This window comes from Nuphar pumila, chromosome 7, assembly GCF_984573655.1.
Source record: "Nuphar pumila chromosome 7, dmNupPumi1.hap1.1, whole genome shotgun sequence".
Classification (NCBI taxonomy): Eukaryota; Viridiplantae; Streptophyta; class Magnoliopsida; order Nymphaeales; family Nymphaeaceae; genus Nuphar; species Nuphar pumila.
In genome coordinates, this window is record NC_143255.1 from 105,310,645 (window position 1) to 105,333,177 (window position 22,533).

A 22,533-nucleotide genomic window follows, 5' to 3' on the forward strand; every position below is an offset into this window, starting at 1 on the left:
ACTCGATTCTCTTTAGTGGGTAACCCGCTTCCTCTTCGTTTCTGAAATCGATTTCCTTTTGCTTCCTTAAAGTTTTCCTTTCGCTTCTTGTCACTTTCTACATTTTTCATATTAGAAAATTCTAATTTTTTTATAAGAAGTTTGCGTGTTGATTTTATATCTCATTTATATTGGTGTTCACATCATTTCTTATTTGCTTTTGCCGATGCTTAATATTGCTTCTATGTAATTTTATTTACATTTTTTATGTCCTTACATAATCGCTTCAAACTGTATTTTGCTTCCCGCTTCATACTACTTTTTAATACTCCCCCGCTTCCCCTTCAGGCATAGTTTCTTGTATCCATTTCATTTCATGGTAACTATGGAAGAAGGTGTGTGAAGTGTTTCACTTCAAGGGGAAGCAACCATCAAACACCCTAAGTGAGTAAAATTCTGATTAACATTCAATTATAGGTCATTAGAAGGGGAAGAACCTTACTTCTATCATCTAAATTATCCAATAAATCCGGTTCTCACATGCCCGAACCATCCACCTACCAAGCCACATGCCCCTGTTTACATCCAACATAAACCCGAATCCAAAGACCATTTACTGCCTCGAACCCACGTCTCATGTGTAGAGTTGTAACATATAACCTGAGTTGGGTCCATATGTTGCATCTTCTTATATTGTACGATATCTTGAAGATGAGGTTTCTAAGTGACAGATTTGTTCACTGTGCTAGAGAGAAATCATGGCAAAAGCCCTCAAGCGATTCACGTAGTGCAATAAAAAACACAAATTTTGAAGAGAAGTTCATGGCTGAACAATTGCTGTTTTCAATTTGCTATTATGGGAGCAGGGTGGTTATGAGGGTGCTGAGATGAATGCACCAGATCAAACCCTGCTGGCGCACGGGTGTGTCCATAGCTTTTAGAGGTGGGCAACGTAAGGTAGGGTGGTCATGGGCCTCACCCGGGGTTTTCCACACTTCGGTGAGGGTTCATTGTAATAAAAAAAAAAAACCTGCTATTATGGGCACAACTCGAGAGAAAACTGTCAAAGCATTGTATTACATTCATAAACATAAAGTAAAATTTGAAAATACCTCGAATTTTTTGTTCATTGTTTTCGAAAGCCAAAAAAAATACCGAAGAAACCGCACCGTTTGCTGCAATATTAACACGGTATTAGCATTTTTATGTCATGTTTATGAATTCTATATATTATACCCTAGATACTTTTAGAATTTCATATAGGTCAATAGTTACCCGTGAGAACAAATCATTGTAATGTATAAGAAGATCCCCTCGTTTGAGAATTTCACAATTTCAAGGCCTATGGCATTTGTATGTAACCAGAACCTTACTGGATTAGACTCTTAACCATACCAGGCCTGGAAATGTCATACCTGGCATATTTTAGAGAAGAAATGTGAAATGAGCAGCTCATAAGTTGTTCACAGCTTGGATGTGGTTCTGTGTTATAAACACAGACCAGGACTTGGTCCGTCAGACCTGCAGACCTGGATCCAAATCTTATTATTTGGTCAAAACCGGATCGGTCCAACCCATTCTTGCCTAATCAGTGAGTGCAGAACCGTAGTTGATGAAGCCGCATCCAGCCAAGTTTGGCTAAATCCAACACGCTTAGATGATTAAGTCCAGGTCTAACAGGGTACAAGTATACCACGTAAATCATCCCCCATACAGACCAAGCCCAAGATGGACAGGTGGAACAACTTTTTGCCATCTAGCAATCACTGTTTGCATGCCTGTAACGGTAAAGAGGTGTCCTTTCGGACAGGATAGGCTAAAGGATCAGAGCTGAAGAGGTTAAGATAAAGAACATACTGATTCTCTCTTTTGAAGTTTTTAGAAGGTAATGAAGGCCAATACAAACACCTCTCCCTCTCACAATGATTTTGAAATATGTTCAGATAGCTGTGCTTTCAGACAGGATAGGCTAAAGGATCAGAGCTGAAGAGGTTAAGATAAAGAACATACTGATTCTCTCTTTTGAATTTTTTAGAAGGTAATGAAGGACAATATAAACACCTCTCCCTCTCACAATGATTTTGAAATATGTTTGGATAGCTGACACTAACTTGCTAACAAGCGAAAATTCACTCTTTTACAAGAACATATAAAAGCCGCTATAAATTCGGCATCTCTTTACTTCTTCCAGCCTTCTGTACACAAGGCAAGGCAAAGATTGGCAGCTTACCTAGCCTTTATCTGAATTTGAGCACAAGATGAAAATGAATTGGAGGGTGTGATGGATCATCTCCAACCCTTTATACATATTTTCTTAATTACGTGAAATATGACAAAGGTAGTTGTCTCCAATGAGGCTTCTTCCATGATGTGAAGGAAACTTTATTGCTCTTCAATCAATATGTACATCTCTTAGCCATGCGCACGTGCAGGACAAATGGGATGAATTTTATTGATACGGTGGCTGGAGTGCAATATGATTCTCCACATTGATGTGCCTCCCGTACAAACAATGCTCTAGTCAGAAGAAGCCCACCAGGTTGCAACAATTCTTATGGTGTATTAATCAGCAACCACATGCTGAGTTCCATGCAGAAAAGGAACAATCTTAGGTGCACCATGCAATCAGCAGACTTCTTCCATCTATGCACCACAACAAAACTGCATTTTATATTCACGTGGATGAACATGGTATGTGCCTTTTAATTCCCTACTGCTTCACAATCTGATAAGCTTTAGCTGGTGCTGGAAATTTGGTTCTTGCTTCAGCTTTTGATCAAATACAGTTCCCAGTTACCTTCACCATCAATCAATCTCAATTCTAAGGAATGGAAAGGTATCAAAGCAGGCCTCTGAAAGGTGAAAACATGTTAGAAAGTTTGGACTCGATCAGCAAGTGTCATAAAAAACTAGATATCACAAATACATACTTGAGAGGTAGTCACAACAGTGATGCCCATCTCTTGGGCAAGTTTGTAAAGGTGCTCTTCAACATCAACACTTGTTGCACTGTCATGAAGGAGAAAGTACCATGACGAACCAGCAGATTTATACTGAAACATAAACTGATTTGTTTTAAAGGTCAAAAGTGGTACATACTTGGTACATTCATCAAGGATGCCAAATCTCGGGTGATGGAAGAACAACCGAGCCTGCCAAGTACATAAATTGCAAATAGTTATGACTATGAATGTCATTCATCATCATTTTAGCAGAAAACAAGCAAGGGCGTTTAGGCAAAATATGAGAATGGCTGTGTTTTCATAGGCTCACCATGCCAAGCCTTTGTTGTTCTCCAAGCGAGAAAACATCTTCCCAGTTTTGAGTAGCATCCCATCCATCCTCCTCTCTTTCTAGAAGATAGGTCAGCCGAACATTCTGAAAAATAACACTTAACCGCATGTCCAACAAGTTGGTTGGACTAGATTCATCACCTGCATAGCACCAGGCTGTTTTCTTCAAATTGCATTCAAGAACTATTGACTAATTTTATCAGAACCTGATTTTACACTAACCGTTCTAAAATATATAAGAAAAAAAGGAATTCCAAAGCCTTTCCAAATTTAGAAATGTCGGTCACACAAAACCAGCACATAAAAGGATGCAGATTTGTTTGCATATAGGAGGATGTAGGTTTGGGTCTAACATTTCCAATTAAATAAAATGACATTAAAAACTGAACAAACGTGTGAACACAATCAATTGCCCAAGGATTCAATGCATTTTTATGTTAGCTACTCTAGTCGTCCTACAAAGTACATGCCTATGTTAGGTGCTTTCCCTGCCCTATTTGGGCATCATCTTTCCAAAGAAACATGAAAATACTAATCATCCAAACTTGAAAGCTACAATTTGGCCTTTCTCAAGAAAGCCATGGTAATCTGTTTGGAAAAACACAGATGTTGGACTTCCAGATAATTCAAGAAATGACAAGATCAGAGTAGAAAACAGAGCAATATATTCCACTGATTACAGCAGTGTAGAATCATTCCTAAACAGCATGACATATTAGCCATGTTTTAAAGCTGACTAATTTTCTAATGTAAATAAAAGCATGATCAATCTGGAACTCTGGTACCGTAATATAGCTAAGATATCTTAGTACTAAGCATGTTAACCTGATTCACAAATCTTGGATACCATCAGCTCTGCTTCATCACGAGAGAGTGGATAGATAATTTGATCCCTCAAAGTTCCTAAACATGTATATGGCCGCTGAGGAACATAGAACACATCACGTGATCCTATGACTTCATGAGAACTTTGCCTGGGTTGACTGAGTCTTCCACTCACAGTGGGCCATAAACCTCTAAGGACCCGAAATATAGAGCTTTTTCCACTGCCGTTGGGACCTTGAGAAAGATAATGGCAAATTAGACTGAAAATATTTGAAATGATGCACTTGGAGGGCTAACAATGTGGTTTACTCACCAGTAACAAGCAGGCTCTTCCCTGGAGATATATCAACTGAAAGCTGCCTGGCTAACAACTTCTGTGCAGGACTGATAATATCCACATCTGAGAAGGAGATTACATCCTCACAGGACGAGGAGCCTGTCCACTCAGATAGTAAGTCAGGCACAGGAACCACTGCATTCAAAACAAAACACAGCAAAAGTAAGCGTAAGCCACAATATCAGCACCAACAGGCCCAAAGTGTAAAAAAAAATAATTTTCTGATTATATTGGGATTACACATATATAAGCTACAGATACTAGTTTCTCTGTTTTGTTTGTTCTCCATGTATTAGCATCAACTTATAATGGCAGATTTGTAACATTTCTGGTCTGTTTTTACTTCTACTTCTCGATTCATTATAATGGCATTTCATATCATTTTTCTTTTAGTTTGTTGCATTCATTTCACATAAATGCAAAAAATCAGTCAGTTGTCCCTCTCACTACAGAATCCTTAGTGGATATACCCAACCTCTCACTCAGCCCTTCACCATCTTTGCGCCCTTCTCAATTGCCAAAATTTTTTAGAACGCACTTCAGGATGGATGCTGCCAAAGATAAGTAAAAGTGCCCATTTTCAGACCTAACTTTGAATGAGTAACACATCCCACATCCCATTGACCTGAACCATTTGTCTTTCCAGCCAAGCTGCAGCATGGTGTTGGAAAATGCTGGAATATATTACCTACATGATATGCTCAACTGTATGGGAACACTACTATTACTATGTGTTTATAACATTTACACACAACAGCTGTTGTGGTGCAGTACTCCACTATGAGCATCAAATTTTCCCACTTCGATATTTTCTTTAGTTTAATTTCTTACTTCATATTTCCACTTAGTATTATCTAGGTTGTTCTAACCAGTTGTTTATAGATATTAAAGTTCCTAATGGAAGTTCTAGTTTCCTATTACAAAAAGAACAGTAAGAGAAAATTTTCACATCATCAATGTAAAATATAAAAAACTTGACGGTACTGAACAAAATGATACTTAACCAAGGTTGCCAAACTAGGAAGCGGAAGCGGGAAACGATACGGGAAGCGGAAGCGAGAAGCAATGCATTTTAAAATGTATAGGAAGCAAGAAGCGAGGAATGAAAAAAATATATATACGAATTGAATGGGAATCAAAATGAAACACAAATAAAAACTAAAAGAAAAGTGAAAAATATTAAATTTCATGCTTTTTAGTGCAAAAAATAAATTTTTAACAAAATCTAAAAATAATGACTACCAATTTAGAGAAAGCACATGGAAGTGAGTGAGAAAAGTGAGAAAACACATAAAAAACAAGAAAAGTTGAGTAAGAGAACATATAAGAAGAATAGATGAAACATGTGGAAAGCATATGAGAAGCGTGGGAGAATCGAGGTTCTCATCAAGTTTTGGAAGCGAGGAGTATCGCACTTCCGAAGCGAGTTTTCGGGAAGCGAGCTTCCCACCTATCTAAGAAGCTTTTAGTAACTCTGGACTTAACACATATTTCTTGTTGAAAAATGCAGTCAACGTTATGCCATCTATAGAGCTAGTTATCTTGCTTATGATGGAAAAAGTTGTCATCACCTATGTCACATGGGTGCGGGGATGCGACACTTTAAAAAAACATGGGTGCGGAGGTGCGGCAAAAAAAATCGGACCAGGGTCATATCAAGTATGGGAATATCTTGAAAGAATGTATACTTCAAGAGATTTGTCTCATAAATACTATCTCCAAAAGAAGGCTTTAACCCTTCAACAAGGAGAAATGTCCGTTAGAGAGTATTTCGCCGAGTTATCCACTATTTGGGATGAGCTTGCCCTCCAAGAACCTAAATGGAGTGGTGAAGCTATTGAATTGAGGGCCAAACAATTAGAAGAGGATCATTTCTTTAACTTTTTAAATGGGCTTAGACCCGAGTTTGAACAAACTAGATCCTCTCTCTTATCTTCTTTCTCTTCCCCTCCTTTGGAAGATGTGCTTACCAAATTAAGTGGAGAAGAAACTAGATTGGGAATAAATAAAACCAATCTAAGTGTGTTGGCCGTTCCCTCTAAAGATGAGGATGAGGGTGCTTATGCCGTCTCAAGACCGGGGAATAATGTTAAAACCTATAAACCCCCTCATTTTAACAAAAATCAAGGAGGAAGAGAAAATGGTGGGCATTATGGAAGAAGAGATTATAGTAAGATCATATGCCATTTTTGCAAAGAACCTGGTCACATTAAACCGGTATGCCCTAAATGGAAGAAGATGGTGGCTATGTCTACTACTTTCCAATCAACCAAGGAGGAAGGTCCTTCTACTTCCAATCATGCTACTTTGTCTCTCAATCAAATCATGGAAGCTCTTCAACCACTTCTCAAGGGATCCGTTTCCGGAGCTGCCATGACCACCTTCTCTCCTCCCGGCAAGACTCTTTGGCTCTTAGACTCGGGTGCATCCTTTCATATGACTCCAAATGTTTTTTCACTTTCTAAATACTCAAAAAAATTGTCACCCTCTTCTGTCTCCACCGCGGATGGGGCTTCTCTTGAAATAAAAGGAATTGGTGATTTTGAAAGACAAGGTTTTTCTATTCCAAAAGTTAGATTTATACCAAAACTAAATTTAAATTTGCTTTCCGTCTCTCAACTATCGGATCATGGGTGTGATATCAAATTCTCGTCAAATAAGTGTTGGATACAGGATCGCCGGTCCGGAAAGTTGATTGGGGAAGGCTCTAGGAAGGGAGATATTTATCTCATGGAATTTCTTCAAATTCCAAAAACCTCTTTTTGTAATGTTGCCCAACATAAGGATATAAATGTTTGGCATAAACGCCTTGGGCATCCAAATATTGTCAAGCTTTCGTATTTACATTTTGCTAAAACCTTGTGTAAAGACAATTTCAATTGTAATGATTGTATTCTTGGTAAAATGAGAAGCTTACCTTTTGGACAAAGAACTATGTTTTCAACTAAGCCTTTCGAAATTATGCATTCGGATGTTTGGGGACCGGCACCCGTTGTGTCTAAGGGAGGTTTTTCGTATTATGTTATTTATGTGGATGATTTCACAAGGTATAGTTGGATATACTTCCTCAAACATAAACATGAGGTTTTCTCTACTTTTAAGGTTTTTCACATGTTAATACAAAATCAATTCAATAGTAAATTACAAATTCTTAGAACCGATTCCGGAGGAGAATATCTCGCAAATGATTTCAAAAGTTATATTGAAAATAATGGGATTGTTCATCAAAGGTCTTGTCCCAAAACTCCTCAACAAAATGGGTTGGCCGAACGAAAAATAGACACATAATTGAAACTACAAGAACTTTGCTAATTTCTCAAAAAATTCCAAAAAGATTTTGGGCCGAAGCGGCTCTTGCATCGGTTTATCTCATCAACCGACTTTCATCCAAAAACTTGAATCAAATATCTCCATATGAAATCTTGTATAAAAAAGAACTCGATTACAATAGGTTAAGAATTTTTTGTTGTAAATGTTTTGTTCTCACCGATAAGAATGATAAATTATCTCCCAAAGCTATTCCTTGTGCGTTTTGAGGATATTCGGAAACCCAAAAAGGTTTTAGGTGTTATGATATTAAAAATGATAAACTATATGTTTCAAGAAATGTAACCTTTTTAGAAAACATAAGTGGTTTTGAAGAACACAAAACTCATGAAGATAATGCCGATTAGTCTTTTTTGTTTGAACTATTATCTAGAAATGAAGATTTTTTTAGCGATGATGAATTAAATTAGAATGAGGATATAAGTGAAAGTATTCCTCAAACCATTCATGATGAAGAAGAAATGATAAATGAACCAATTACCTATACACATAGAGATAAAAGCACTTTTAGAAGTGCAATAGAGAAATATAGTGACCTTAGTGAATCTTCCAACAATTCTCGAAGAACTGAAAGATCTAAGAAAAATCCTTCTAGATTTATATCCTATGAGTCTTTTTCTCCAAAGCATAGGGCATGTCTTAGTGCCATTCACTCATATCAAGAACCTAGAAATTTTAAAGAAGCTAAGAAAATGATAGAATGGAGGGATGCCATGGACAACGAACTTAGAGCCCTCAACAAAGCCAAAACGTGGGTTTTTCAATGTCTTCCAGAAGGAAAGAAAACAATAGGATGTAGATGGGTTTTTAAAGTCAAAACCAAGAGTGATGGCACTCTCGAAAGATATAAAGCCCGTCTTGTCGCAAAAGGATATAGTCAAGAATACGACATCGATTACGAAGAAACCTTTGCTCCTGTTGCACGAATGGTTACTGTAAGGTGTTTGATCACCATTGCATCTATTAAAAAATGAAATATTTACCAAATGGATGTTAAAAATGTCTTTCTAAATGGGGACCTTAATGAAGAAGTCTACATGGATGCTCTTCCTGGTATGTACGTACCAAAGGGGAAAGTCCTTCGTTTGCAAAAAGCGTTTTATGGTTTAAAACAAGCCCCTAAGGCTTGGTATGATCGATTTAATGATGTGATGGTTCAAAATGGTTTTTCCTCATGCTACACTGACACTGCTCTGTTCGTCAAAAAGTCTGATGCAGGAATTGTGATTTTACTGTTGTATGTTGATGATATGTTGATAACAGGTAGTGACATAAAGGGCATCAGAAACATTAAAACCACTTTAAAAGAAAGGTTTGAAATGTCAGACCTGGGGTATCTGACTTACTTTCCTGGTATCGAGGTAGCCTACTCTCATAGAGGCTATTTTTTGTCTCAAACTAAACTTTCCTGTGAGATTCTTGACATATCAAGTATTACTGATGATAAAATCTGTGAGACCCCTGAAATTGTGGGATAAAAAATGAAGATCGATGATGGGAAACCTTTGGAGGATCCTACCCCCTACCGGCAACTTGTGGGATCTCTAATGTATCTTAGCATCACAAGGCCAGACATCTCTCATGTCGTGCATACTGCAAGCCAATTTCAGCATGCTCCTACATCCGTTCATATGAGTGTCATTCTCCGAGTTGTCAGATACTTAAAGAGAACTTTAAACAAGGGAGTTTTCCTTTCCTCATCTTCTGAGTTAAATTTAATTGCACATACTGACTCTGATTGGGGATGTGACCCAAATAATCGTCACTCCACTACAGGCTTTTGCATTTTTTTAGGTGAATCCCTGATCTCATGGAGATGTAAGAAACAACAGAAGGTGTCTCTATCATCCACTGAAGCAGAATATCGAGTCATGGCTTCTACAACTATGGAGATTGTCTGGATTCATCAGTTGCTGCAAGACATGGGGATTTCAATTCAAGAACCCACAAAGTTGTGTTGTGATAATAAGAGTGCAATCTATATTGCTAAGAATCACACGTTTCATGAGCGAACAAAGCATATTGAGATGGACTGCCATTATGTCCGAGAGGCATATCTACAAAAAGTCATCGATCTTCCTTATGTAACTTCAGAATATCAGTTGGCAGATTTCTTCACCAAGGCGTTTTGCTCTCCAAGATTCAACTTTCTCCTTAGCAAACTTTCGGTCATTGTGCCCTAAGTTTGAGGGAGGGTGTTAAAATGTATCTCTCTTTATGTAAATATTTACATATATATATAAAGAGAGATACATATATGTATATGTATCTATCTTTATATATATGTGTAAATATATATGTTTCCTTTTTTCTTGTAAAACCCGCAAGGGTATTTTAGTCATTTCTCTTCCTTTTGCGTATATTCATAATTATGAATATGTTGTAATTCTTTTTGTATTTTTACTTTTCTTCCTTTTCTTTTTTCTTTTCACTTTTTTTGTCTTTATTTTTTGTTGACTCAAAGTCAACTTGGAGGGCTCAACACTAGCTGTTGAGCCTCTCCAACGGTTAGAATTCTAACCGTTGGAGGGGCTCCAACAGCTAGTGGAGCCCCTCCAAGGCTCCTTTTCCTCTTATAAATAGGGGAGTTCCCCCTTTGTAAAATGCACTTCTTGGAGCTTTTGTTCTCCATTCTTCTCAATAAAATTCTTTATATTTTGTATGCCTTTGTGCATTTGAGTTTCTTTATTGTACCTTTGTGTACATTTGTTTTAAGTGTTCTTGTGCATTTGTGCACATTGGTGGTGTTATGCTTATCGCACACTTTATCTCATTTTTTGAGATATTTTCACACCTCCCTCAATGGTTTTTTTTTTTTACATATCGGGTTGACTGCACCAAGTGTCACACCCGCATCGCGTCGACGCGGGTGCGACACCTGGTTAGCCGAATCCCTGTGACATAGGTTATCACTATTTCTTTTGCAAACAAATAATGACAACTCTTGATATGTCACCATCGCAAAGGGATATTCAAGTAGCATGAAAAGAATCTGCACTATAGTTATCAGATTTGACTCACATCCAGGTGACCCAATTTCAGCCAACATGGTCAACCTACAGCGGCTAAGTCCCCATACAGGTGGATCCATGGGAGGGTTTAAGATTTTTATGTTAAGATTCAACTGCATACATAACACCCTAAACAAATATACTTATATATACAACAAGTAGGATCCTGGTAAAAATGCATTATTTAGGCCAATATCCACCTTTCCTCAAATTGGGCTGGAAAATTGGCCATATGGCAGAAATGGCCCCAGTTTGGATTGGAAATAGGTCAGGTTTGGCTAAATAAAAACAAAGTTGTACTCTTTTTATGTGATAGGCAAGCTGAGGGATGTTGAAATATGTATATTCTTGTGTCACATGTACATACATGTAATTATAAGCGTATTTATGTACTTTAGTGTAATTGTAATATAGAAGTCAAAGTAAGAGGTTTAATAATGTCTATTTTTCTTAGTTTGTTAGAGAAAGGGGGTTGACCCCTATATTGGATGTATTTTCTTCATTCTTTCTAATGAAGTTTTGCTCTCTTTACGTCTCTTAATCTTCCATTGCCCTTTATTCTCTTTCTTGCCTTCTTGAGTTTTGATAAGGGATAGCCCCCATGGGCTTCTAACCTGAAATCCCCCCAGTTGCAACAGTGCAACCTAACCATCCAGCCATCTCAATCCCATCCAAATATGTAACAGTGGTACATTTTTGTTTTTCCAATATCCTTTATCATTTCAGGCCTAATATATTATTCATTAACTCACAAACCGTCCACTAATTCCAAGAGTAATATCAAGTGATAAGTGAGAAAATGAAGTTTATATTGAATAAGTTACAGTAAAAAACATATCCTCCTCTGAACAAAAACAAATAAAACCCAAACAGTCCAGAATTGCTTCAGATCTTCAGTTCTTTAGTTGATTAACCAGTTTGCTTTTCAACATCACTGGACGCTCAGAATGATCTCTCTCTTTTCAAACACCTTGGCTTCCAGCCAAGGTGTGATTTAATTAGGAGTGAGTCATCATTCCACTTCTTTTTCAACCAAATCAAGCATTTGCCTTGCAAACAGACTGAAAAAGCATATTTATAGTTGAATTTGACAGACATCTTTGGTTTGTTTACCAAGAAACCAGGGAGTTGTATGATGAGTATGAAATCCCAAGGCTATTTGTTCCAAGAGCATTCTAGTACATGGCTGACAATATATTTAAAATTTTAAAAGAACACAAGCCAAAATTTGGCTGAAGCATGCCAAGCAAAAACAAATACACTGACCATTTTGGGCAGCATCTAGAAGCTCTTCCAACTCGAAAACCCGATTGATGCTGCCCGTAAGCTCAAGAAACTTTTTATGTAACTCAAGAATGTCACCAAATGCAAGAAAGCTCTGTGAAACAACAGAAGCTAAGAACCGTAATGCATGTGCCAGTTCACCTGCATGACGTGCAAAAGTGTTAGCAACAACCCCATGAAATAAAAGTCAGGAACTTATACAAATGAATACATATTAATAAATACACAGATACCTTGAGTAGAGGTTAAAGTTTGATTTCCCTTGTGTTCCATAGCATATAACAAACTCAAACCCCATGTCACATTATGTGGAAGTTGCTTTGTTACAAAATCATCCAATATACCAAATAACCACTTCTTCTTTAGTAAAAGCTTAGAGTGCTGGAGCAACTCCCTAAACTTTGATTCAACCATCTGCAAAAAGTAATACCATTGTCAATGAGTAGGAAAAGATCCAAAACTAAAATCAAATAACAACTGAACATAATGTAGAATAAATTAAGTGGAAAGGGGAATCATGTAACTAAAAAGAGCTTGGCAGAGCAAAAAACATATAGTAGAAATTTCAATCAGCAGACTTTGTTAAGAACCGCATTGACCTAACAAAGAACTTGTTGACAAGGAGACATTTATCCAACAATTCTGTCAGGCCAGAATGATTAGGCTTTTACTTAATTAAAGCTGAATGCTCACATAAGATTAACAGTAGAGGATGTGATTGAGTTTTTCACGATAAATAATACTCATGTCTAACCCTATTATTACAGGAAACATGGAATTATATAATGCCAAAGATAAAAATAAAAGATAAATGATTGAGGAAAGGCACTAAGCTACTACAACTCATATTAGGAAAAGAAAACAGTTAGTGTTTTGCTCCTAGACAATAAAACATATTCACATTTGTATCCTTCCTACCAATAATCTTTTAAGTAGAAGCAATAATCTTTTTAATTTAGGAAATAAAGCATGTAAGGATAGTTGCAATGTGCTGATAGTAGAAGCAATAATCTTATTAATTTTGTGCGGGGAGGGGAATATGCATTTTGGAAGAAGGTAGGTATGGCAATTTGGAGCATCTAGATAGAAAATTTTAGATTAAAAGTCCCAGACAAATACATCAGAAGCAGAGGCATCTTGGAGGTAGAAAAGAACCTGCAATTAAGGGCTGAAACACATTAATGTACGTATGAGGTCATTGTTACATCAGAAGTGAGCACGTAGCGTACATGAAAATTTCTAAAAGTATGGGTACAGGGCTACGGACACATATATATATGAGAAATCGGGTGGTTTTCCCCCCAAATTCTCGCATCCCCCAAGGTCAAGAACATCTCTTTCGTGCAATCCAACCCTACAGATGTGTGAAGCATAATTTGTTTGCTAGGAATCATACCATGGATTGTGTTTCTTTGAAATAAGATCATGATTTTTAAGTCGTAAAATTTTGGCGCATTGTGAGTCATTGATTTTTTATGCCCTTGAAAATCCTTCCTACACATTGCAATGATATGATCCAAAACATACTTTTTATCAGTCACATGTATCGTTCAAGGTAATTTCTCGCTAATATTTCTTGGAGATATTTTCAAAAGTTGGTTCTCGGGAAATTCTTGAGAGTTTAAAAATTGAAAAAATATAAATAATAATGAAAAAGATAAGAAAATAATAAGTCATGCATTATTTTTCTTGCAAAACTATAAAGAAACAAGTATTAAAATATAAAAGAAACAAAAAATAGAAAATGTAAGCTTAAAATCTGTCACATGGGTGCGGATGCGGCACTTTCAAAAACCTTGAGTGCGGGGGTGCGGCAAAAAAAGAAAGAAATATATATATATATATATAGAAGGGGGGTCCGGGGGTTCCCCCTGGCGTGGGTAACAATGCGTGGTCAGCCGGCGGGGGTCCAGGGGGGGCGCCCCTGGCAGGGGGTTATAGAGGGGCAGCGCCCCACCCACCCCGCCACCCCCCCCCCCCCCAAGAATTTTTTTTTTTTAATTCCGCAGCCCATTTCATAGGGCAAAAATTTTTAAAAAAAATCCAAAAATGGATCAAAATGACCCTGGGTGCGCTAGGGTCGGGTTGACCGCACCGAGTGCTGCACCCACGTCGCGTCGTGTTGACGCGGGTGCGGCACCTGTCTGGCCGAATCCCTGTGACATAGCTTAAAATATTAAAAAATGAGCTTTTTCAAAAAATACCATGATAATATCACGAAATTTTGAATTTTGGCGATACTTTGAAAATATCATGATATATTGTCAATAATATTGGGTGACCTTAAATCACCAAATATTATGGCAGTATTTGCAAAATAGCAGCAATATAGTTGACATTGATTTTTATTAAACAAACCACATAGATCACATCTATAGGCTTGTTTTAACCATCTGATCATTTGATTGGACAATTTAGGGTTGGGGCACACTAGGTCACACCATCCTAATATATACATACATACATACATCCATACGTACATACATATATATATATATATATATGAGAACGAGAAATATGATCCATGTAAATTGGGCATTTCCAACGCTTTATTTGCAAATCCAACCATGTAGATGTGTTTGGCATGGTGAATTTGCTAGGAATCAACTGTTGGATATTGTATTTTTGATGAAAAATATGGTTTTTGGATGCTTGAATATTTACAAAGATGAGTCATTTATATTAAAGCCTTAAAAATCTTGTTTATGCATCATAATTGGATGATTCAAGAGCTGGTCCTTATAAAACCAAGCATGTAGATCCCATCCATATGGTTAGATTCAAGAGAAAACAACAAAAAATCCATGAAAATTGCAGTTCACAGTTCACACGGTAGTTCTCACAATTCAATTCTTATATATAGAGAGAGGAATGAAAACCTACCCACTATAAAACATGTCAAACCTACACACCACATGTTTTATTGGATTTTTGGTGCTTTTTTCAAAATTTTAACTGTACAGATGTGATCTATATGCTTGTTTTTATAGGAATCAGTTCTTGCAGCATTTGTTTCTGATGCATGGATAGGTTGTTATAAGTTTCAAAAATCAATGGTGTACAATTTTCATAAATTTTTGAGGCTCCAAATACCAATTTTTCATCCAAAATTCATGATCCAAGTGTCGATTTCTAGTAAATCAATCATGCTGAACACATCTGTAGTCAGAATTTTGAAAAAAAACACCAAAAATTTTCCATTGGGTAGGTTTGGCATGTTTTTTAGTAGGTAGGTTTTCATTCCTCTCTCTCTCTCTCTCTCTCTCTCTCTCTCTATATATATATATATATATATATATATGGTACTAATGAAGGTACGGAACTATAGAGTAGAAATCACCTTTATTTCATATTTTTAATTTTTTTTTTTGCAGATTAGACCTTATGGATGTAAGCTAGAATGTTTGTTTAGATTGTTTAGCAGGAAATGAATTTTGAATCATGTGATTATGACATGTAAGTTTTTCAAGGACTTCAAAAATAAATGGTTCACAATGTACCAAAATTTCACAATATATCAAAAAGACACAACCCAAGGTCTGATCCTTAGTAAACAAACCATGTTGAACGCATCTATGTGGTCAGATTGAATCAATACAGCAAGCATCTATGATTTCTAGCTCAATAGTTCTGTATCTTCATTAGTACCAAATATAAACCTATATATATAGCAACACTTTTCTGCAGATTAAAATGGATAAGAAAAGCTAATGGATCAAGTCTGATAATATGGAGGTTACAAGCTTCGGAGAGATTAATGAGGATCATTCTTTAATACTATAAAGCTTGCATAAGTGAATACAAGTTACAGCCCTAGAGAAGAATCTCTATGGGCACTCCAATTGTGCATGTCCAGATCACTATAGCAGACATGATTCTATACTAGTTGAAGATCATCCTACGAAAACAGATTTATACTATTATTCAGATGATAAAAAGGTCAGCCCAAGAAAATTACAGCACGTTCTCGGGTACCACCACCAAAAAAAGCAACGGATTCTGCATGAGTTCGAAGCCTTGAATGCATAAACCTGATTGCAGTGCATCACAAAATCAGTAATAGTTCATATACATGGAAACAGAAGGCACAGGGAAATTGTATCTTTGAAGTATCAGACTATCAATTTGACAAAAAAAAGGAAGACAGACAAATGCATATACAAAATGGATTCAAGAACCTATGGCCATCATTGTTCTTGGAAATTTCTCCATTTTTCACCCAAATATCAAACACATTTTTAGAACATCATAATATTTAAGTCACTGTCCATTAAAAAAATTCTGAAATATCCAGATATTCTAAAAAGTACCGAACTAGAACTTATTGAATGTACTCAATATTATTTGTCATAAATTCTGAAATAAAAAAAAATCAAGTTCTCCATATATAGTTTTCCTAATTTGTTCCAGGAAATCAAGTTCTCAATTAGTCTCCGAATATTTCCCAGGAAAACAGATTTACCAACACATTCTTTTGTCAAATTTGTGACCCATTAAATACATACATGCAAAACTTTCAATATCTCAAAAAATCCCAAAAAGATCTCACTTTGAAATCTCAGTAGCTATGCAGATATTTTTTTTTTGTTGGGAATGTCAGAAAAACAGAATAAACAACACAAAATTGACAGTAAAATAATCCTGTTAATGACACCATAGTGCCAAACGTCTCCAACCTTTTATTTTTCAATATTATAACAAGAAACTCAAAAAAATTCAAGGGCTTTTATTAGTCAATCTAAAATATCAGCATTTAAATTTTCATTAAAAGAATATCATGAAAACATTTAGTGGCCTGAGGAGACCATACAGATACAATGATTTTCTATTTTGTCCTTTATCTAATTTGCCCAAGTTTTCCTGGGAAAGAACATTATTGGGTCAATATTATGCCGACAGACATTCATGACTTTCAGATGAATAACAACAATAACAGTATTATTATATAAATTTCTAGAAGGGCCAGTGCATGATACTAACCTAAATATTCCCTCAAGATGTTGTTCCTGACTTGAAAGGTCACCAAAATCTGGACTGGCAACCCTTAAGAAACCGAGACCTAATAGCATGTAAGTGTACAATATAACAACTCCTCTTTGCCCAGTAAGCATCTTCATTCTCCATGAAAACCTGCATTGTGTTATACAATAAACTAAATACATGATACAAAAAAATAAATGAAACAAAGAAACAGGAGAAAACGAGCAATCACTAATTAAAGTACAGATTAACAAACTAGAGAGAAGTCAAAAAAGTTTTAATGTCGAAAACACATAGATTTTACATAAGAAATTTCAGACACAAGTATGTTTAGGATGCCTAGGAAGTAGAAGCTACCTAAAGAGCAACATCGAACTAAGTCCAATAGAGCAGCAAATCTTTGAACATTTGAAGGAATAAGATACAAAGTTTTGGGGATTAAACATTTCCAAAGTATAAGTGAGCCTACTGCAACTTCAAACTAGTTCTTCTTATTAGATAACAATTATACTACTTACCAGAGGATGTCAACTGTTGGCTTTACCATTCCGGTTACCAGCCCTGACAACTCAGTGGTCAGTTTTTCCACATCATGTGTTATTCTCTGGTCTGCATCTAAATCTTTACTTGACATGTAAAACATCTGGAAAAACTCAAGAAATATAAATACCAACTTCTCAAATAATGCACTTGAAAAGTTCAAAAAAAAAAAAATTAAAAGTCCAGCTGTAAAGAATTTCTTATTGAGATAATAAACAGAAGAATTAAAAAAAGGTTCAAGAAAATTAAGTCCAAAAAATGGCTCATCTAAGCTGGAATACTACTACAACATATCATGTATAACACTATTACCCAACATTTTCCTAATAGTGGAGATTTGCCATATGAAGGTTATCAGATTAGTTCATAAAGTAACAGGAATTCTTCTTGCTGATGTTTCGATCAATGATTCCAGATGGCCTTCATGAATTTATGAAAAAAACACAAAGTGTATCCAAATACAACTTGCAAGAGTTCTACCCCTGACCTTCCCTCAAAAGAGGAAAAACAGGAACCAAAGGAACAAAAATGGACATTGATATGAAAACTCAAACCATGACATAGTATGGTATGATACCTTGTAGTAAGCATTATTCTTGAAATAGCTCTTCAGTAAATGCTGTGTCAAGCGGATACGCCACCCTAGAGCAAGTTTTGCAGTCAAGTATCTAGAAATCCACAAAATCAGGTATTAATATCACTTCAACAATAGATGCAAATATAATTACAGCAGCAGATTTGGCAAACAGAATTGGACAGCAGGACCTCCCAGCCAAATGTTAAATGTCCAAAAAACTGCGATGTCAAAAGGCAAATATATCTGAACAATATTTCAAAATTTAATAGAAAACTTTGAAAGAGGAAAGCAATGTAAAATATGAATAATGTTTCTAGGGCAGGGAAAAAGTCTCAAACCAGTGAATAGCAGCAATGACATGGCAGCCTAATGAAACTAACAAAAGAAAACTAGCTGCATTTTGCATGGACATTTGACAGACCCACTAATAACCAGGGACACCATGAGTTCCCCTGACAACAACAATTAAAGAAATGGCCTTGTGGCCTTGTTTTGGCATAAGTTATAGGATACAACTTTTAAAGCAAACTAAAAAACTATTGGGACAAAACGATCAATGTGGCCACTTTTGGGCTTTCCAGATTGTAGGCAATGAAAAATAAACAAACAAATCAAGAAGAGTAATATCATAGACCATGCAGGGTGAAGCTGACGAGATTCTCTAAGGTCACGCCTTAGTACAGACTGGAGTGTGTTGAATATTACTTTCTTGGCTTTTGTGACAACGAAGGAAGTGGAGTTTCAAGAACATACATTCATAATGGCAACTATCATAAAATAATTACAAAAGAACATAAGTTTAATCTAATAAGAAAATTAAAGGAAAAACAGTAGGCGCTGTCAAACTATCTGTCGTTTAGAAGAAACATAAACTCCAATTAACGTGAAAAAATGGGGTTCCATCATTGAAGAGGTCATATATTGTAGGAATCTGCTGTTCCATTTTGTTCACCAATGTCAAATTGAATGTCTCATTTGAAAACAATATATATATATATATATACACCGTATTCTTTCTGCTCTTTCATTTTGTTGTATTCCTGACGAACAACATGAGCAAATGATCAATAATTATGTAATCGGGTAGAATATGATAACTGGAACAGTTATGACATTACGGAATATCTCCAGCCTGACTATTATCAAATAATAAATTAATACAAGCATGTAGCTGAAGAGATATTTCAATTTCCATAAATATGTAATGAAGTAACCATGATGAACCATAAAGTCATGCAGATACAGGCGTTACCTAATTTCTGATGACACTATTTGTAAAATTGAAATATTGCATGCTAAACGAACAGTTAACATAATTTTGATGACAGTCCTTTTCAAAACCTATTCATCATGTTTTTCAATTCTTAGGTGCATAACGTGAAGTAAATAGGACTCGCAAAGCCGACCCCATGTAGTTGGGGTAAAGCTTGATGACGATGATGATAAGCATAATGTAAAGTGGTGATCTTTTACTGAAGGACCAAGCAGGTGAACATTTAAAAAGCAAGAATTCCATTGTCTTTTTGAGAATGCAGCCAAGCAGTATCTGTTTCAAACTCCCAAAATTTGACATTTTTAACAGGTTGGATATTCAAAGTAGAACTAAGATTCAAAAGGATAACCTAAGGGAAGGTGCAAGGATAGCTGATGCAGCACTCTGAATGACACTAATGCCGATTAACCGAACAAACGCTGCCTTGTCCTGCTCCAGCACAAACTTTACACTAGTGCCTATTGAATCCACACATTCAAAGAGAAAGATTCAGCTGCAAGATTTGTTAATACCTCTAAAACTTATGGCATTGTATAAAATCTTACCATTTAAAGAAGCAATGCGATCTGAAATCCATGTCCTAGAAATGACAAGTAATGCTACAGCAAACAACTGTGCCCCTTGTCTATCAATCAGCGAGGGTACCTACAAAATGATAGCATCATATTGCATGGTAACCAATAGTGGTAATAATCCACTAAATTGCCGTAAACTTTCTCACAATAAATTCAAAAAGAGAAATATTTGACCTACAAATGGAGTCCACTGTCTTAACATGGGAATATAGATATGAAAACAAAAAGAAAAAACGAAAAGCAACAGGTGTCCATAAAGCCCCAACAGTGTTCCAAAAAATAATGTTCAACTACCACAGAAATTTCATGGACTGAGTCAGAGCAATTGGAAAGAAACTAGAAAGATCAGTAATGAAGAGGGATATTTTATGATGAAACGTAGTCAAAGGTTTGATCAGTAACAAAACCAGCCCACTTCTCATGTAATGCAGCAACCTGGAGTGGCTAAACTATATGGGGTTTTATATCCTTGACGAGGTTCAAAGACACTCTACATTCTTGAAAGAGCAGTTTTACATTTTACCGGACCTTTGTGACCAATTACTATCACATGCTTTATTACTTAAACCAGAATCTCTTATCAGTGCTGGAAAATGAAAAAAAGTTTCTCTGCATATCATCTAAAAGAAGACGACATAATAAATAAGAGGAATACAAGTGTGTGTGCGCACAAGAGCATACAAAAACCTACTTTAGCAAAATGTGTTCCACAAAGAGCTCTTGATGCTTCATAAGCACAATTCCCTGTAACTGGGAATCATAAATCCAAGAATCTGAATCACATCTGACATCTCCCATGAATGGAATTACAAATTTCTAGTAGTCATGGCATTAATGCAATAAAAAGTTTCTTTGTGTCTTTCTATTATTTACCAGCAATATATTTTTTATATTTTTGTATTTTCCAATATTTTCCCAAGGAAAACCAATATTTTCAGAACATCGCAACCTTTTCCCTCACTGAAATTTCCCCAAGAATGGGATTCATGGCATTGCTTTCAAGGTTTCTACTGTGCTTTTGTTTCTTAACAAACAAAAGAAAAATAGACAGGACTTAAACAGGAAAAGTTAAAAATATCGTACAAAGGAAAGCTGTACCAAAAGCCTGAAAAAAAAAATGAATAGGAGAGGAATTCATTAGAAAATTTGAAGTTGCAAATGAAAATATAAAAAAGAATCATACAGATAAACTGAAAAAAAAGGAGAATATTGATGGTTGCATTGATTCTTTTTCAAAGAATATGAGAGGGAAAAAAACAAAAACAAATAATTTCTGAAGAGATTCCTTGGCAAATTAGAACTTAGCTAGAAGTGCAAAGCAGCTTCAAAATAGTAATCCAACAACAAACTTTATTAACTAGCAAGAAGTCGTACCAGGATTTTAAGCATATTAGCCACCCTAACTGCCGTACTTCTCGAAGCTTTTTGCAACAGTGGAACATTCGGTAAGTGCAACCTATAATCAGCAATTGGTGACCTAGCCAGTACCTCCTTTATGTATGAATCAGCGAATTTTGGGCTACCAAATAAAGCCTCCTGCTACATGTGGCAAATTTAAATCAAATTCAAAGCACCAATTGCAAAAATCTTTTTAAAAAATAATATCTTTTTTACATGAAAGCAATACATAAGGCAACCAAATTGATAACCACAACCTTGCTTTTGGATGCAAAAGCCCTTTGAACAACCATTGCATCTGTTTGGCGGTCTGTTCCAGATGCTTCTAAAAGACTGAACCTTGCTTCTTCAGCACTAGATACATTCTCCCTGAAAGATAGAATTAAAAATATGATCCTACTAGGGTGGAGACTGATTTGGAAAAACAACTCAAGACAATGCTAGCTAGAGAATTTACCTCCTATGGCGGACACTCCAACCACCTTCCCCATTCAAGGACAACACTGTATCATGAAAAGCCACAAGGGCAGGCCTGTGGGATATAGTAATGCACGATGTCCCCATAGCTCGGACTTTAGAACAAAACCGGTCTTCCATGTCAGTTGTGACAGCACTGGTACACTCATCAAGAATAGCAAATTTTGGCTTATGATAGAATAACCTAGCCATTCCCAATCTCTGTTGCTCCCCAAGAGAAAGTTCATCACCCCAATTTATTTCCTTGTCAAGTGGATAACGCTCCAACAAGTACTCAAGATCAACCTGACAATGAAGATAACCAAATATAACATCACAAAAAATGAGCAAAATTTATAGAATGAGAGAGTATACAACTATACGAACATTTTTCAGTAGCTCAACCATTCCATCATATGTAAGTGAGTCAGTCTCCTCCTTTGCTGTGAAGGGATAGATCAACTGGTCACGAAGTGTCCCCACAGCTGTATATGGCCTTTGTGGCACATAAAATATCTCCTTGTTGAGGTCCGAACTAAGCCCAGGTTTAACAATATGGCCAGAAACCAATGGCCAAAGGCCTCCAAGAACTCGAAAGAGAGAACTTTTTCCGCTTCCATTTGGTCCTTCAGCAAGAACCACAAGAGAACATTAGAATGTTAACTTTCCATACAAACC

The 22,533-nt window shown here is 36.2% G+C and overlaps 1 protein-coding gene across 2 annotated transcripts in view; it reads right to left on the bottom strand.

Moving 5' to 3' along the window:
- Positions 1–1,999: 1,999 nt before the first annotated feature.
- The window catches only part of LOC149832761 (ABC transporter D family member 1-like), a 130,836-nt gene continuing 110,302 nt past the window's right edge, over positions 2,000–22,533 (bottom strand). For both annotated transcript variants that reach the window (XM_090014697.1, XM_090014696.1), the window contains 18 exons: positions 22,243–22,481; positions 21,857–22,161; positions 21,657–21,768; positions 21,376–21,537; positions 19,972–20,071; positions 19,776–19,884; positions 18,154–18,244; positions 17,555–17,679; positions 17,037–17,186; positions 16,015–16,087; positions 12,290–12,470; positions 12,039–12,197; positions 4,411–4,569; positions 4,098–4,331; positions 3,253–3,413; positions 3,079–3,131; positions 2,910–2,988; positions 2,000–2,831 (listed from right to left, as the gene is read on the bottom strand). In XM_090014697.1, coding sequence (XP_089870823.1) covers positions 2,745–2,831; positions 2,910–2,988; positions 3,079–3,131; positions 3,253–3,413; positions 4,098–4,331; positions 4,411–4,569; positions 12,039–12,197; positions 12,290–12,470; positions 16,015–16,087; positions 17,037–17,186; positions 17,555–17,679; positions 18,154–18,244; positions 19,776–19,884; positions 19,972–20,071; positions 21,376–21,537; positions 21,657–21,768; positions 21,857–22,161; positions 22,243–22,481 — 2,579 coding nt within the window. In that variant the 3' untranslated portion in view covers positions 2,000–2,744. The remainder of the gene's footprint in view (positions 2,832–2,909; positions 2,989–3,078; positions 3,132–3,252; positions 3,414–4,097; positions 4,332–4,410; positions 4,570–12,038; positions 12,198–12,289; positions 12,471–16,014; positions 16,088–17,036; positions 17,187–17,554; positions 17,680–18,153; positions 18,245–19,775; positions 19,885–19,971; positions 20,072–21,375; positions 21,538–21,656; positions 21,769–21,856; positions 22,162–22,242; positions 22,482–22,533) is intronic.